Genomic DNA, 14,307 nt, shown 5'->3' with positions numbered 1-14,307 from the left:
CCCAGTGAAAGGAAACTTTTCCCAAACTCCATCAAAGATGATATACAATAGCAGTGGACATCAGCCAATTCTCACAGCACCCTGGACACCACCCCTAGAGCACCACGGATGTGCATGAGTGGAGTTCTCGAGTCACTCCTGACCCAACCCTCTCTGATGGTGGCTCTTCCACTACTTCCACCCTTTGACTAAACAGAGAGGCATGGGAAACCTTGCTAGTGAGGAAAAGACAAAGGTGGCACTGGATACATCAGATTTCCGTGTGCCTGCAGCCACCAAGCCACCCCACCCCACTTGGTTACAAGTCCTGCGTTTTCCTTGCTCAGGTTTTTTCCACTAATTCAGCAGTAAGTATTGGCTTTGCATGGCCAGGCTTGGGTAGTGGGGGGTCTTCTGTGAGAAGCTGCCAGAAACTTCACCCTCTTGTGTCTGTGATCATCTGACTGCTCCTAATGAGAAGTACATAGCATGGATGCTAAACTTAACTGATAAAACTTTTAGTCTTCTGCAAAGTCAGGATGACATATACCTATGCTAGGGACCTTTTTCTTAATGAAAGCATTTAATTTTCCCCATTAGGTTTAAAGATTTATTTTTATTTTTATTTTTATAAAAATAAGGAGGTTTGGGAGTTACTTAAAAATTGTTTTTCCTCAATATGTTTCAAGTTTTAGGGCTGTGCATGGAGGAAGAATATGAAATAAAACTAAACACTGAGTGTACAAAAAGCAGAACAACTGTTTTTAATTTTTTTCTCTTGCAGCACTGGAGGAAGCCTCTGGGAATAAATGCCTGTTTTTCCACTGAGTTTCACTTAAACTTTGGAGTTTGCGGTTTTGGGTTTCAGAAGGTTGTACACTTTGATGAGTCAATATTAGTATAAGCATTTGAGACAGAGAATCAGAACATCTGGTTTTAATACCTGCACAAACCTCTGTTGCAGTCATGGAGTGTCTAGGTACAATGAGGGCTACCCTGCAGCTTCAACAGAATAGCAAGCCTCAACTATAACCCCAAGGCTTAGCTCAGCTAATGAAACACTAAGCACACAAACAGTTTATCCATTTCGATGGGGGTTAGCACCTGTGGCTTGGGCACTCTTTCATGAGGCACAAGAAAAATCTTGCCTGAGCAAAGACAGACTAAAAAGGTAGAGAGGCAGTGCAAGAAAAAGCCAACCCAGCATATCTGACAGATAAGAGACAGATGTGAGGAAATAATAAAACAGTTGTCAAGACATCATCGATAAGCAACTTAGCCAGCATGTCTGTGAGTGAGGGTGCAGTTCCAGTTACCGTAAGCCCATCTGAACTCACTGTCAGAAAGGCAGACAGACAGACAGACAGAATGCCTACTCATTTGATTGTACAGCTCAAAAGAAATACATGGTCAAGTATGCCAGACAATACAAATTAGCAAGAATTCCTTTGACTTGAATTCTAAATGAACTAAAATTTAATACTTTTTTTATAGAATCTTTCTTAGAATAGACAATTGTGAAGCATGGAATTCTTACTTTAAAACACTGAATCCTAAATGGTCTTCAGGGGTTTTTCAACACAAATAATTTACTCACATTAATGTAAGACCAATCAGTAATGTTATATGTGTTCATATTCTTATGGTTACATTCCACATGATTTCTCTGATCAAACAATAAGCAACATTCTGATATACCAAGACAGCTACTTAGACACTCTTAGCTATGCTGAAGATAAAATATTACTGAAACTAATAATTCTTGCAAGAATTGATCCCCAAATATCAAATGGAATGAAGTTGCAACCTGAGACAAAAATGGCCTTTTCTGACAAACACCTCCAAGTTATCTGAGAAGACTACTTTTAGTTTGATTGAATGTATGGTGGTGAAAATGCACTTTTGAAACAGAGCATTCCATACAACTAACCACTTTTTGCCATAAAAAGACGAAGGTAAGTTTGTATTGCTCATACGGTCACAGCTAACATCCTTCTATAACAATGTCCTCTGATGTTTCATTACTGTTTCCATTTTGTACTTTCCTTTGAGCATTCTTCAGGAAAAGGATTGAAACCAGCGTCCTTCCAAGAGCACACAGAAGAGATTTCTCTCCAAGGATAGGGATCATGTGAAAGGAACTGCCTAAAAGCTCATACAGAAGCTTTTTCTCAATCATATATATGATCTATTAATGTAACAAGCTTTAAAAAGTTAGAGAACATGAAAGCTGAATATTGTGAGTTACACCCAAGTATATATTGAAGACATGCTGCAAAGTCAAGAAATTATTTCACTATGCTTTCATTATTAAATAATATCTGTCACTGCAAGAAATAATATTTTCTAACACTTGGGAAGTAAAGAATGACTGTATGAGTCTGTGCTGTCCTGAATGAGTCACTTTTACTGGCTTTTAGTTACCACTCTTTGTACACTGAACTGCAGCCACACGACATACATGGTAAGTCACAGAATGCATTTGAATTATTCATATAGACATGGTAGGAAGGCAACTCTTCCATGTTAAATAAACAACACTGAGGAGTCACCTGAGTGTAGAACTTTAAATACCTTTGCCTTTCCATACAGAAATCCTCTTGAATGACAACAGGTAAAAGTACAAGCTTCAGTCAAACCAATCTGAAGCTCTTTGGTTGGACCTTGTATTTGGAGACTTTTATATTATTATTTTAACACTAACACCTTCATATCCTAAACCTATATTTAAAACAGCTTGTCCAGGCATAATTCAGCTGGAGAGGAATTCCTTCTTCTTTGTGCTGCCTCCACTTAAAATCTACATTCCTGCTGAATTATAAAGTATTTACGTGTTTTTAACAAATAATACACAAATCACACAGAGGCCAGCATCCTAAATAACAATGCAAAAATTCTTGTTTTCCTTCTATTACATCTGACATGTTCTTCTGAAAGAGATGGGAAATTTAGACTAACCTTGCTTAGTGATGACTGGGAAGTGGAAGTTTTGAAAGCAGACCTCCTGGGTAATTATGTACCTCTTGTTGCCAAAGATACTACATTGAACACAAAGGTTTAATTGTTGACTTGAACAAAAAAAAAAAAAAAACCAAACAAATTATGGCCAACACCAGGTTGGGTCTCTTTTTATTGTTAAAACATTAAAGCATAACATTTCACCAAATACAGGAAATTCAGGGGTTGTCTGACATTACAAATATTGGGATCATCAAGAGAAAATGTTGAGCTATACATAGTCTGACGTTAATCTATCAATTTAAAGTTTATTAGTACATGATTAAAACATGGCCGAAATACAGAACCACAAAATAAGTACCTTGATGCTTCTAAATCTGAGACAAGTCAGAGAACTGAGTGCAATAAATTTCCAGCAAATGTCTATACACTCAATTACAACCTCAGGGCAGAATCATTCCAGGAATATTGGTAGTTCATCTCATTCTGGCTCATTCACATTCAATTTAGTGAGAATTTTGATTTGAGAACTTGATAAAAACATTTTTAAAAATACAACGTTTAACAAATGTGAAAAAAGAAGTTGTCTTCACAGGAAAATATGGATTGCTTGCCACTCCAGTCCTTAATTGCCTATATGTTTTACAAATCTTTACAAAACTAATTTGTATCCATTTTGGTTTCAAAAACATAGTACATCTGAAAAATAAAATATGACTCTACTGATGGGTAATACAAAGACATGAACACGCATTTAAAATTACTTTAAAAAGTAAATCTTTTCAGTAATACAGCTATAAGACAAGTTAAACATAGTACAATAAACCATGCATCTTCTGACTTGTCAGATCAGCTAAACTACTCGGTTAACATACAGTAACACTTTTGAACACTTTGTAAATTCATCTTTTCTAGCACAAGGAAAAAAAAAAAAAAACAGATTAAATTTGTTCTTCAAGTGGTTCAAGGCTGTCCAAGTGTTTTTTAGGTGTATCATCACTATGACGGCTTTGGCAATGGGTTAAATGTTTCTTAAAGCCTCGGGGAAAATTTGATTCAAAATTACAACGGGGACACTTCAACAAACTTTGACCATGAGCAGCAACATGATTTTTAAGAAGAGACTCCAAGAGAAAAGCTTTACCACATATTTTACATTTGTATGGGCTTTGAACGTTATGCTTGTTAACTAAATGGTGCAAGACAGCACCTTTTTTCATTGCACGACAGCAACAAATTTTGCAGTAATACTTTCCCTTGCCACGCTTCATGTATTTTGCTATTTCTTCCTCAGAGATGAAAGCCTCTTTCTCTTCAGTAAACTGAAGCACACACTGTGGCTGCGTAGGAGTAGTCACATCCATTTTGCTCTCTTTGCTGTAATCTGATGACTCCATATCATACTGCTCTTGGTCACTGTTGGATTCTTGTTCCTTTATCTCCATCGAGTCCACTGCTGTCTTTCCACACTCACTGCTATTTAGTTCAGAATCTGAGTTCTCCTGGTTTTCCTTCTTGGGCTTCTTTGCTGGGCATGAATATAACATGTGTTCAGGTGATTCTTTGGCTAATATTGATTGTTCATCCTGTGAGAATAAATCATCCAGTGGTTTTTGATCATCTAAACTGTGAGCGAGAAAGTCACTCTCACCAGACTCACTAGGTGTTTGGGGCTCGGAGAAAAAGCCCGAAGCAGACTTGTGAGGCTCGGAAAACAGGATGTTCTTCTGGATTTCAGAAGGTACAGTAGTTTCAGCATGTCTCTGGACATCAGAGGATAGAGCAGCAGCAGGCTTCTGCATCTCAGAAAATACAGCATGCTTTTGAACATCAGGAGAAACAGCAGATTTCTGGCAGTCTGTGAAAACAGCTTGCTTGAGTGCCTCAGGAGAAACAGGAGTAGGTTTCTGGGACTCAGTAAAGAGGCCATGTTTCTGAACTTCAGGAGATGTGGATTTCTGAGACTCTAGAAAGGAAGTAGACTCCTGAACTTCAGAGGAAATGGAAGTGAGTTTTTGGGCTTCAGAAAACAGGGCATGCTTCTGGACTTCAGAAGAAAGAAGAGCAGATTTTTGGGCTTCAGAACACAGAGCTTGTTTTTGACCTTCAGTAGAAACAGCAGAAGTAGATGTCTGATTCTGGGGCTCAGAAAAGACAGCACGTTTCTGGACATCAGTAGAAGCAGTAGGATTAGATTTACGAGTGTCTGGGAACAACACTCTTTTCCGAGGTTCAGGGAAATGAGCCCGTTTCTGAATCTCAGATGAAGCAGCAGAGGTGGATTTCTGAGTTTCAGGAAAATACATAGATTTCCGTGACTCAGAGAGTTTCCAAGATTCGGGAGATACTGAAACACCAGGCTTACGGACCTCAGGAAAGAAAGAAGGCTTCCAGGAGTCAGAGGAAACAGTGTGACTAGACTTTCGAATCTCAGGAGAAACAGGGGGAGAATGCTTCCATGTGTCAGGGGACAGAACAGGTTTCCAGCCTTCAGGGTAAACAGATGAGATGGGTTTCCAGGGCTCAGAAGAGACAAGAGTAGACTTCTGGGATTCAGAAAAGGACGTAGACTTACATGAATCAGAAACAAGCCTCCTAGGTTCTGGCAACACAACCGAACCAGGCCTTCGGGACTCAGGGGCAGACCTCCGGGATTCTACGGACACTGACATGGCAGGCTTTGAAGCCCAGGGAGAAACTGTGGGAGACTTCTGCACTTCATGAGGTGCAGACCTCCAGGGCTCAGGGGAAACAGTTGGACCAGGTCTCCATGACTCTGGCGAAACTGCAGAAGCAGGCCTCCGGGTTTCAGGAGAAGAAGCGGAAGTGGGCCTACGCATTTGAGAGGGATGCCTCCGTGGTTCAGGAGACCCAGCTGGGGCATACCTCCGTGGTTCAGGGGACACGGCTGGAGGAGGTTTCTTTGGCTCTGGTGACACAGCTGGGGAATATCTGCGGGGTTCTGGAGACACAGCAGGAGAATGGCGCCGGGGCTCTGGTGATATGGCAGGGGAATGCCGGCGGGGCTCTGGAGACGTCGCTGGGGAGTGCCGACGGGGCTCCGGAGACACGGCTGGGGCCGGCTTCTGTGGGTCGGGGGACACGGCAGGAGATGGCTTCTGTGGGTCAGGAGACATGACAGGAGATGGCTTCTGTGGGTCAGGAGACACAGCAGGAGATGGCTTCTGTGGGTCAGGGGACACAGATGAGGCTAACTTCTCTGGATCAGGAGATGTGGCCTGGGCTGACTTTTCTGGATCTGGAGACACAGTCTGGACTGACTTCTCTGGCTCTGAGGAAGTCACCTGAGCAGACTTCTGGGGCTCTGGAGACACAGAAGATTTCTGAAGCTTGGGAGAAACAACAGGTTCAGATTTGGGGAGTTCAGGAGAAAGAGCAGGTTTGCGTAACTCGGGAGAAAGGGAAGGTTTCTGTGGCTCCAACGTGACACTTTTTTTGGATGAATCTGAATCTCCTTCTACCTGTTGCTCTTTCTGCTCCTTGTTCCACTTCTCAGGTGGTCCATGCTGTGCTTTGATGTGATAATATACGTTGCAATACATCTTGCTGGTAAAGAAACATTTATGGCAGTGAAACAGTTTTGCACTTTTTTGATAAAATATAAGTTTACCTAAACCAGCAGCATCCATTTCATCACAATACTCTGGGTGAACGGTACCCATATGAATTTGTATGTTTTCATAGTCAGTTCCTCTGAAATTGCAGTAGTCACACTCCAAGCGCTCTGTGGTTTTCCGTAGTATCTGCAACATGTCCATTTTTCTGTAGGCAGCAACGTTTCCACAGCACTGCACCTTTTAAAGAGGAATTTTCTGTTCCTGCAAGAAAGGAAAAATATCTGTATAGTTTTCTGTCCATGTTAATTTCAACTCTGTCACTCCTAAATAACCACATGAGCTTTTCCCTAATCAGTCCCCTCCCTTTTTAGAAAGCATAAATTTTGCAGAGATACTGACTACTACATAAAGAAGTCCAAACATAGGTGTCACCAACTCCTGAAAGACATTTTGCATCAGTAAAACTTGAAAAAACAAAGCTTATACTTAGCAATGGGCCTTCCTACCTATGTAAAAAAAAACTGGAAGCAATTGATAAAAAAAGAACCCAGGTGATGAAGAGCAAAGTTTGAATTTCATTTGGTAAATGTGACTTGTTTTCTCCATTTTCTTCTCTTCCCATATTTGATGTGCTCTTATTGACATTGTATTATTTACATTATACATGTAAACTGAAAACAAAAAGTACTTTGGAAAGTACTTGAAACACTGCCACCGAGATAAGGCCATTTAAAAAATGCATCTCCATCATTAAATCTCCAAACAAATCAGCAGTTTTTGACAAAGACCAAACAAAATTCAAGAAAACAGCAGCCTAAAGCCTAAGCTCTTTTCATCTGTCAAATACTGACTTCCTTTAACTAACTACATGAAAAAAAATAATGCTGATCATAAAGACTTCATGTATTATGAAAACAACTTTTCCCAAAGATGGAAATTTCTCAAAATTAATGGTTTTTGCAAGACATTAAAAAGCTCAATATAAAAACAAAACAAACAAACAAAAAAAAACCCCAAAACCCAAACAAAAAACCCCCAAGCACAAATAGCTTTTAATGATTTTGCTAGATTCCTCTGTTTCCAACAGAATTTAACCAGATTAGCTACTACAATAAACAGAAAACCAAGTCTAGCCATATTCTGTAAGTTACATCAACATAAAAGTGGAAGGTAAAAAGGACATTTAAGTGAAATGCACACACTTTCTTCTTCTAGTTTGAAATTAAACACTTATTACTTGATTAATCATGCTAAGCTATGAATCTAATTTTGGGGAGTCATATAAAACACACTGCTTCAAAACACTCAAAATTGTTGTTGTATTTTAACATTAATTTACCTGTCTAAATATATATTAGACTAAGAAGTCTAAAAATATGCATTCAAAGCAAGTTTTCTTAATTTATTCCTAAAGCATTTTTCCCCTGGTTTCTTATGGAAATGAGGCTTACACAAACACATTGCCCTACAGTCAATGCCAATCAAACTGGACAAAGCAATCCAGCCTTACTTTGCATTTCTACACCTTTCATGAAAATCGGGAACTAGAGAATGCAAGCAATGCCTCCACTGAGGCAGAATATGTCACTTAGCAGCGACTTCTTCTGTTTAGCCTCTACACAAATAGTCTTGAAACATTCAGAGCAAGCAGTGTCTGATTCAGCTTGTAATTAAGGAAAAAGGGAAGAAATTAAAAATACTACAGCAGTGAGCTGCTTTGGGCTTGGGGCACAGACAGAATAAAAGCAAATTAGCAGTGCTGCTAAAGGATGAGATGGATACAGCAAAAAAACAGGAAAGAAGGATTGGCTGAGGAACAAGAGAGCACAAATCCTTAAGAAATAGAGGTTCACTAGCTCAGCTGCTTATGGAACAACTCCTTTGCGTGCACTGTGTGTACACACTTCACATTAAGTCACAGGAACAGGTAGATTTCCTGTGAAGCATGGTGGAACCACAAATGGAGCTTTAAGAAGGATCCTGCTTTACAACCATGAGACAAATGAACAGCATCCAACCACAGCCTAGCTACAAATGAGAAGTAATTACTCTGCTCTGCAAACACTGAAGTGGAAGGACCTTTGGGGTATAAGGCGGAGTTTCCCAGCACTGCTGGCAGCCATACAAAAGACACCCCAAATTGTAGCCTACACCACATTCAGTGTGGACCCAAAACACTTCCCAACATCTTATAACAATTTTTTATGTCTGTAAAAGATGAAAGCAAAACAGAAACTTGACAGCAGTGCTCAGTGGGCTGTATCTCTGCAACAGAAAATAACTTGCCAATTAAAAATCCACAGCACATCATGTCTTAGTACTCCAAAAGACCTTCAAGTCATTATGAATTACAGTTTATGTTTTGTTTGCAGAACTCAGGACAATGGGAGGAAAGGAAGATTTAAATTTGAAAGCAACAATTTCTGATATGAGCTAAATAAAAAGGTTTTGGGTGTTTTTAATCAAATCACAGCAGAACATAATTAGGACAATAAAGACATATGTGGTAATCACATTTTTAGACTTGAAAGAAAATTTGTCAATTCCAAAATTGGTTGCAATCCTGAATTAAGATTATTAATTAAGTGAAAATTAACCATTTTTACTAGAAAACCAAAAAAGGGCTTTTGCAATTTGAATTTATCACAGTTTATAACAAAGTTTACTAGACAATATTTTCTGCTCTCTTCAAAATTTCCCTGCACTTCACAGGTCACCTGTTGCCCTTGCTGCAGTTTTTTGTTATTCACTGAAATACACTTCACCACACCTCCCAACCTCTTCTTTTATTCAGTTCTACTTTACTTTATTATGAAAATCCCCACTTTCTTTCCAAATACAACTGTTAGAAGAAGTCAGGGATTACCTTCCACAAATTGTCCAAATTGCTGCTAAGCTTTTTTCACCATGAAATTATTTTGGAGCCAAAGAAGTTACAGGCACACTCCAGACATCCAGAAGTCTTGACAGTCGAGCCTTTTGCATAAGAAATAACATTATAGAGCTGAGGGCACTTTAATGTTTTTGTTTTTTTTAATGTGATTGCCATCACTCACCATTTTCTAGTTTTGTAACTCAACCCACTGTATCTGGCAGTCACTGAAGTAACTGCCTCTTCTGCTGAAATATCTACTTAATTGAGGCATCCTACTGATCAAGGCAACTCTTGGTTAAACCTTAGGCTGCAAGTCCAATGAATAGCAAATCTAGTTTTAAAATGGTTACTGAGATCAGTAACAAACAGTGCTGAGCCCCTACTAACTCATGTCAATTTAAATTTGTTGAAACAGTTCTGAAAGAATAAACTCTCAGATGTTGCTGGTTCATTTAGCACAGCTCTAAATAACTAGTCTGAAAGATTTTCCTGTCAAGCCCTCCAGACTCCTTCTCAATATTAAGGTCCAATGTCTCTACATGGTTTTTGTTGCTGCCCTCCTCTGTTTTCAAGTTTATCACACAGATGACTCTGCTTCACCCTGTTCTTTGCCATCACCTCCAGCATCAGAACTTGTTCTACACTGGATCCTGCCTTGCCTAGCTGGGTGAAAGTGCAAGGAAGAGCACTGTCATGAGCAACAGCTTCTCCATGAAACAAAGCAGAAGACAGATGGTCACTGGAGTGTCTCTCAAGACTTCTTGAATACTTCTACGAGGACAAAGAAGCTGCCACCTCTGCAAGTACAAATAACTTCTGTGCAGGCCCCAGGCCACTTTATTGAACACTCTGCCAGGCCATAAGTGTTTTGTAAAAAAGACACCTGAGCATTCCCCTATTTGAACTCTCAGTTAACAGAATGTGCAGTGCAACAGTGGCTATAACTGAGGCTGTGCTTCATGCCACTGTAACACTACAAAGCACAACACATTCCTTAATTGCTCTTTCTGAATTCCCTCCTACTTTTCTCACTTTCCATGGCTGCAACCTGAGAAAACAAATACAGATGCAGCCAAATAGAACTAATTATCTGTTCTGAGAACACACTACAACTGAATCAGAAGCCTGAAGCCCAGAATTTATGCCTGTCCTGCATCCACATCCTGCTTTCAAGACAAAATACTATGATACAGCTAAGATTCTGAAGCTTTCAATACTAAATTTTAACTTAAGGCAGCCAAGATTAATTCAGAGTCTTCCTAAGACATGACATTTCCCACTGAAATCTACCTGAACAGGTAAGCGCTTCTGGCTAAAAGCTCACTATATCCTCAGATATCAAGCACAGTAACAGCATCAGCACTAACTCAGCTCTTAGCTGACTTGAAGTGACACAGATCAATGTCCATCACTCAGTTTTAAAGCTGCCTGAAGAGACACAAACCTCTGCAGTGGAACCACCCAGTCCCTACTGCTGCTCCATCAGCCACCTCTCCCAACCCCTCTTCTTTCATGAATGTTTAGAACCTACATACAGAGGTTCCTACCACCAACTCTCTCCTCTCTCCACTGAGATGTTGAAGATCCTTACACCACCTCCTGTCCCCTACAATGCAGATTTGCCATAATCTCCTCCACCAGAGGAAGAACAGAAAACCAGCATAGGAAAAAGATTGGTAAAAAGGGCATGTATCTATCTGAGAAACAACCATTGCATCTTTTCTTGATTTGTTCTTAGCAGCTAAGAGGCTAAAGTCATGCTTTTGCAGAAAGAAGTATCCAGGAAGTCAGAGCCAGTGAGAGGCAAATTCAACCAAAACTTGGTTATGAGTATTGCAAGGCAGCCACAGAGTGGAGTCAAACATCAGAAGTTTCTGTTAAGCTCATGTTAAACTGAGCAATAGGAACATCCTAATCTAATGCACAGAGAGGAGAGACCTCCTGATGTCTTCCCAGCCAACACATCCAGCCATGTCAGAGATGGTTCCTGAATTCTGCATCCCATCTTCCATGGGGATCCCACTTAAGATTGAGCCATACTTCCTACAGCCTGTCAAAAACTTCCTAGTGGAAGAAAAGTGGAAAAATGCAGAGGAGATACCTACATATAAGAAGGAATCCATGCATGGGGGTGGCACAACCTGACTCTGGCAGCAAACAAGATGTCTCTACTTCTTAACTCCATTCCAATTTCATCGCTACAAGTCTTCCAATCATTCCTGGTAATTTTTAATAAACACATTCTACACTTAGCATTGCGACATTTAATATATAACTGCATTTTTCCTCTAGATAAGCTGTGACTGTCTGAGGGAAGCAACAAAGGGCTCAGAGAGAAAAATCTAGACTGTCTGTGAGCACAGAAAATTAAGATTTCTTTTAACATTACATGAAGAAATACAGAGCACAGTAACAAGTAGTCTGCCACATCACTGTTCTAAATCAGACTGTCTTGGTTCTCAGTGGCAGAAGAATTCATAACTCTTTTCCTCTCAATAAACAATCAAGCCTGGCAAAACACAAGCAGATAGAGGACATGCAACCTACTTTAATGACACCAACACAGATGGGAAAATGATCTAGAAGAAAGCCCTGTGATTTTCTCCAATGTCCTACAAGCACACATAGAATTCCCTATACCAGTCACTGCACAGGAAGGATCACTGTTTATTTTCATAAGCCTTGGAAGTTTCTTGCAGGCCAACAGTTCAGTCATAACCTCTGCCAGTGAGGAGGGTCAATGGTAAATTTGTTCCCAGCAAAAGAAAGCTAGGTAAGCGAGATACAGCAGCATCATTGCCTTTGTTAGCAGGAACAGATCCAGACTTTTGCTGGGTTTTTGCTGTTCTTGCAGTGCCAAAAAGTAAATGGCAGTCTGGTGGCAGCATGATGCTTCTCTTGAAGCTACATCCCTATGTTGTGACTGACAAAGAGAAGTTCAGCTCCCAGAGGAAGCTGAACACAAACACCCCACAGTGGGGCAGAGCAGGCACTTCACAATGCACTAAGCAGGTAAGGGCATCACTTCTAAGGCACCATGAACAAGACAGGAAGCCCTATGCTCCTGCTAGTCCAGAAGTGTCCACAGGATCTGACTACAACCTCACATCTTAACTCACAGCTACCAGCCCGTCTATTCAGGCTAAGTGCCATCTGCAACAATTGCTGAACTATGTCTTTAAAATTACACAGCTACACAAGGCGCAAACACTCTGACCCAACCAGCCACAGAAGCAGTAAGATATGCTAGGAACATGGGAGGCACCAGATCCAGGCAGGAAATGCTGTATTATGAAGTTCCATGTTTCCAGGAAAGGATCAAGTCAGGGGAGGTCTACAAAGTGACAATACTTCATGCACATGCATATGACTTAAGAAACACAGAGCATCCAGAACTGCAGCAATTTTGCAATATTTCAATCTTTGTTACGAGAAGTCTACACAACATCAGTTCTCAATACAAGAAATAACAACAGTCTAAATTGCAGAGTAAAATCAATGTACCTTTGACAGATTCAAGATAGAAGAAATTAATTCTATGTACTTCTGACACAGCTTTCTAACTCCAAGTTGACAATTCCATTTAGTTGGCTTCCGAAAACAGCCCCAAAAACCTTACTGCTGCAGTGCTATACCTAAGCTAATGAAGTGCCACTAGACCCACTAGAGCATTACAATTTAGTCAAGAACTGAATTATGGTTGTAAAACTTGGTGTTAACAGGCTAAGAATTCCATTTACACTACTCTGAAAGAACATGGGGTTCAAGGGAAGATTATGGAAGAGAAATATGAAACACAAAGTTTCTATATTCCTTACTTGCAAAAAATTCATAGAATCATTAAGGTCAAAAAAGACCTCTGAGATCATCAGGCACCAGCCTATGACTGAACACCACCTTGTCAAGTAGACCATGGCACTAAGTGCCACATCCAGCCCTTCCTTAAAACATCCCCAGGGACAGTGACTCCAACACCACCCTGGACAGTCCATTCCAATGTCTAATCACTTTCACAGTGAAGAAATTCTTCCTAATGTGCAATCTAAATGTCCGTTGGTTTAACGTCCGCAATTTAAGATTATGCCCTCTCATCTTGTCACTTGTTGCCTGGGAGGAGAGGCCGACCCCCACCTGGCTACAGCCTCCTTTCAGGTGGTTCTAGAGAGTGGTAAAGTCCCCCCGAGCCTTCTGTCCTCCAGGCTAAACAAGCCCAGCTCCCTCAGCCGCTCCTCACAGGACATGCTCTCCAGAACTGTTCTGAGCCTTGTTCTGCACCTGCTTCTCTGCTCCCACGTGCGACGCACCCGCTCCCGGCAGCTATTTCTGTCACCGGGGAAGGGCCCGGTCCCGGCGGGGACACGTCCCGTGCCGAAGTCGCTATCCCAGGACAGCAGACGGGCAGCGTCCTCCTGCTCCTCGCTCCGCCGGCATCACTTGAACTTTCCTGCGGGGAGGGGGTGCCTGCGGGCTCGGCTTTCCCGGGGCCGCCGGCTCCCCGCTGCCCGGCCCTCCCGGGGCCGCACCCCCGGGGCCGGGGGGCCACGCCGCCCGCCCATTCATCCCTCCCCTCCTGGCGCTCTCCCTCGCCGCCTCCCCTCTCCCTCTCCCTTCCCGTGCGCGGCCCCGCCGGTTTTGTTCCCCCCGCGTCGGCACCGGCAGGCGCCGCCGCCCCCCGCGCGGCGGGGGCTGGACAAGGGGAAGGCCCAGGCCCGATGCCCAGAGGGAGTGAGGGGAGCGCGCCGGGCCCGGCCGGCGGGAGCGGGGGGCGAGCGGGACGCGGTGCCCACACTCACCGTTCGGCACCTCCGGGACGGCGGGCGCGGGGCCGGGGGGGCCGGGCCGGGCTCCCCCCGCCAATGGCGGCGGCGGCGGCGGCGGGAGGCGGGGCCGGGTCACGTGCCGCGGCCGCGGCGGCGG

The 14,307-nt window shown here is 42.1% G+C and overlaps 1 protein-coding gene across 6 annotated transcripts; it reads right to left on the bottom strand.

The window, feature by feature from the left end:
• Nucleotides 1-3,079: 3,079 nt before the first annotated feature.
• On the bottom strand, nucleotides 3,080-14,288 carry CHAMP1 (chromosome alignment maintaining phosphoprotein 1). Of its 6 annotated transcripts, none has more exons than XM_086880289.1 (4): nucleotides 14,044-14,150; nucleotides 13,695-13,834; nucleotides 9,382-9,491; nucleotides 3,080-6,776 (listed from the first exon to the last, which is right to left on the bottom strand). In XM_086880289.1, exon 4 carries the CDS (start codon nucleotides 6,714-6,716, stop codon nucleotides 3,879-3,881), a length of 2,838 nt encoding a protein of 945 aa, XP_086736415.1. In that variant the 5' UTR covers nucleotides 6,717-6,776; nucleotides 9,382-9,491; nucleotides 13,695-13,834; nucleotides 14,044-14,150; the 3' UTR covers nucleotides 3,080-3,878. The 6 variants fall into 6 exon arrangements, with proteins under 6 accessions (XP_086736415.1, XP_086736414.1, XP_086736412.1 ...); XM_086880288.1 differs by lacking the exon at nucleotides 14,044-14,150 and adding an exon at nucleotides 11,496-11,609 and having other exon boundaries at nucleotides 13,666-13,834; XM_086880286.1 differs by lacking the exon at nucleotides 9,382-9,491 and having other exon boundaries at nucleotides 13,666-13,834; nucleotides 14,044-14,181.
• Between the last annotated feature and the right edge of the window lie 19 nt (nucleotides 14,289-14,307).

The sequence above is a fragment of the Cyanistes caeruleus genome, chromosome 3 (genome assembly GCF_971803275.1).
Source record: "Cyanistes caeruleus chromosome 3, bCyaCae1.hap1.1, whole genome shotgun sequence".
Lineage (NCBI taxonomy): Eukaryota > Metazoa > Chordata > Aves > Passeriformes > Paridae > Cyanistes > Cyanistes caeruleus.
This window is presented reverse-complemented; position numbering and strand designations above follow the sequence as displayed.

Excerpts from the sequence above, each read along its gene's own strand:
- CHAMP1 (XM_086880285.1), bottom strand. The coding sequence starts at position 6,716 with ATGGACATGTTGCAGATACTACGGAAAACCACAGAGCGCTTGGAGTGT.